Genomic DNA, 3251 nt, shown 5'->3' with positions numbered 1-3251 from the left:
GTGTATATGTATATATGTATATATATATTTATATATATATGTATATGTCTTCGGTTTCATCGGACATGGGGATCCAGCGGCGTGTCGGTATCTTTCGAACATGCTATTGACTGTTTAGTTACTACGCTCTCTCCAATATTACCTTGCTTGTCTGTGTGCATGCTCAACTGCTGCCTAGTGCCTCACATTCAGCACTATAAACTTCTTTCCGTCCAACTCAGGATTCAGGTATACCGCGTGACCAGATTTGGATCACTTCTAAATTGTGGCCTATGGACCTCTACGAGACAGATGGGTACCGCTCAGCCATCATGAAAGGCAAAGAGTCTTTTGAGGAATTGGAGACATACATCGACCTGTACCTGATACATTCCCCTCATCATCCCTACGAACGAATCGGTATGAGATTTCTGTTCCTTGCGTGAGTTGTGAGCAAGCGAGTGATGTGGCATTGACGCGCTCTGTGAGGGTGTGAGTTCTTTATGATGCAGTATAACTGTACATTCACGCCTACTTCGACTGTATCCACCATTTGAAGTATGTAGTTTTTTTCTGGTCTCGTCGTATTTACATTGTATCTTGTCATTTAGTAAACATTTCCTGGACCTTACCATTGCCGATAGGTCTCTAAATGTGAGACGGTACAAACCAGTACACATAAAACTGCGAATGAGAGCGATACACTTCTTCAAACATAGTCGCTGCGCTGTCTACATTGTGCCATGTGCATCGACGCTATTCATTCTCTTGGTGTTGTCCACTGATCAATAAAGTTGGCTGTTGTGGTCCGTGTCGGCCACAATGAGTTTTAGTACGTCGTATATCAATCCTCTATTGATCAGCCACAACAGGCGAGCGTGCATTTGATCATGAATTCGGTTTGTTCTGTAAGATTCTGTATGTGTCTGTCGCCCGGTTGCCTCCCCCATGTGCAATCTTTGGCATCTCCTTAAGAGAATCGACTGGGGTTTGCTTTAGCCTAGGAAGGATCGTATCAATCCCCAGAGTCCCTTGTCACCTATTGAAACAAACTTGTGCGAATGTGTTGTGTTTTGTTTTGCTATATACATTATCTGCCCTGTGATCTTGTTGACAACGCAAGGTTCTCTGTTTGACATATCTAGGTATGTATCGTGGCCTGGAGGAGCTCCAGAGGCAAGGTATCGTCAAATCAATTGGGGTGAGCAATTTCGGTGTCAAACACCTTCAAGAATTGCTCGACTCTCCAGAGACGTCTGTCGTCCCCGCGGTCAATCAGGTAACTATTTGATGAGCTTTACAGCTACGTTCATAAGTTTCTGGGGGGCCCTAAATCGACTCCACCAGTCGTACTCAGCCATACCCTAAGGCGAGAATGTACAATTTTACTGCGACAGAGCACACCACGACAACCATGTAGTTGAAGGCACTCTTCGCATTTTGCGTTTTGTGTTGTCCGTAGTTTGTATTGTTGGCTTTGGGTTTTATTATTTCACCGGCTGTGGTTTCTAATTGTGGTCGTGCCTTCTCTGTAACTATGTACCTGATGTAGTACCCGAAACAGCGAAGGCTTCGCGGATGTACAATGCCGTTACCAATGTACTCTATTGAAACTCGCGAGTGTCTGTCTTTGTCTTTAAAATTCGCGAGTGTCTGTCTTTGTCTTTAAAATTCGCGAGTGTCTGTCTTTGTCTTTAAAATTCGCGAGTGTCTGTCTTTTGTCTTTGAAATTCGCGAGTGTCTGCCTTTGTCTTTGAAATTCGCGTTTGTCTGTCTTTGCTTTTAAAATTTGCGGATGTCTGTCTGTGTCTTTAGCGAGCATACTAAAGACTGTCTACCCGTTGAAATTACACTGATACCCATATTTGATCATACGTTTCTTCTGTGTAGGTCGAGATTCATCCGTTTCTTCTGCGAAATGATATAGAGGAATTCTGCGCCGCCCATGGCATTGTTGTGCAAGCCTATTCGCCGCTGGCAAGTATGTGCATTCGCATCTTGAAAACTCGCAACACGCAGACAGTTCATGCCAATCTGTGGCGCAGCACCTGTGCACCGACACCCTTTCCTAACGCACGGGTTCATGTACTTCGCGTGTTCGTTGTTTAGAGCAAAGTATATGCAGCCCTTTTATGCACTGCTTTTTGCTGTGCTTGATGGGCGCTGCCACTTCTTGCCAATTCGAATGTATGTGCCTGTGCCGGTTGATCTGCCAACCGAGTCTCACATTGCCGCTGCCCCACTACTTGTCTCTGAGATTTTAATCAGCCATCTCTGTGCAATCCACTCATCCAATATCTGCAGAAGCCAAACGAATGGACGATGAAACGATCAACGCCATCGCCGGTGGCCACGGTGTCTCTGTTGCGCAGGTAGGATTTGTGACTGTCGCATACGGCACTGTGTATTGTATGGTGGGTGTGCATGGCTTTCCGGCTGAAGCATTAGTGCGGAATTGGTTGAAGTCATTGGTACTTCGAGTGATATGTCCGAATATATAATTGCAGCTGAACGGCTGTGTACTGAAGTGAGCGGTTTGTTATCGGCCACATCCCGTGTGTGAGTGTTGTGCTGGTGGCGCCATTCTCTGTACAAACCAATACCGTCCTGCATGCATGCTACCGTGTCGAGATTGTCAGTAGTGGTGTGTGGAAGAGTCGTCTCGTGGTAGTGCAGCGATAGTTTTTGGTTGTGAAATAGATAATAGTTGACGTATTGGATAGGACGGTGGCTCAGTATCTGTTCAGCATATTAAATCAAATCTTGGTAAGCAGCAAATGCTGGTGGTTATGTGTGTATGGTATTGATCTATAGATACGCGAGAGGTACACAGTGCGCTTCGGGTAGTGCGAAGTGAGTCAAGTTGTTTATCAAATTGAGATCATGTGATCAAAGATAATTTGTATTGTTGTTGGAATTGACAAGCCGCAAAGGTCGGCTGCGCCTGTCGAGTATTTTGCGGGCTACTGGAGTAGAAACCGCTAACTGCAGTTTTAGCTAGAACTAATTAATGCGTATGTGTTAACATCCTCGCCAAACCGTGTCGCTTCAGTTTTAAACGTTATGCAAACGTATGTCTCGCTAGTATTTCATCTGTCCATACAACTTTACGGTGCCGAATTCCTGCGGGTATGTATGTATGTATGTATGAATATATATATATATATATATATATATATATATATATATATATATATATATATATATATATATATATATATATATATATATATATATATATATATATATATATATATATATATATATATATA

General features: G+C 43.4%; 1 protein-coding gene across 1 annotated transcript; it reads left to right on the top strand.

The window, feature by feature from the left end:
- Window positions 1-272: 272 nt before the first annotated feature.
- Window positions 273-3109, top strand: SARC_03354 (hypothetical protein; the record flags this gene model as incomplete). Its single annotated transcript, XM_014302853.1, has 4 exons — window positions 273-399; window positions 1125-1258; window positions 1870-1960; window positions 2284-3109. The coding sequence occupies 4 exons, from the start codon at window positions 273-275 to the stop codon at window positions 2478-2480; spliced, it is 549 nt and encodes a 182-aa protein (XP_014158328.1). The 3' UTR covers window positions 2481-3109.
- Between the last annotated feature and the right edge of the window lie 142 nt (window positions 3110-3251).

This window comes from Sphaeroforma arctica, assembly GCF_001186125.1.
Source record: "Sphaeroforma arctica JP610 unplaced genomic scaffold supercont1.169, whole genome shotgun sequence".
Taxonomy (NCBI): domain Eukaryota; class Ichthyosporea; order Ichthyophonida; genus Sphaeroforma; species Sphaeroforma arctica.
The sequence above is the reverse complement of the archived record's forward strand: the minus strand, read 5'-3'. Positions and strand labels throughout refer to the sequence as shown.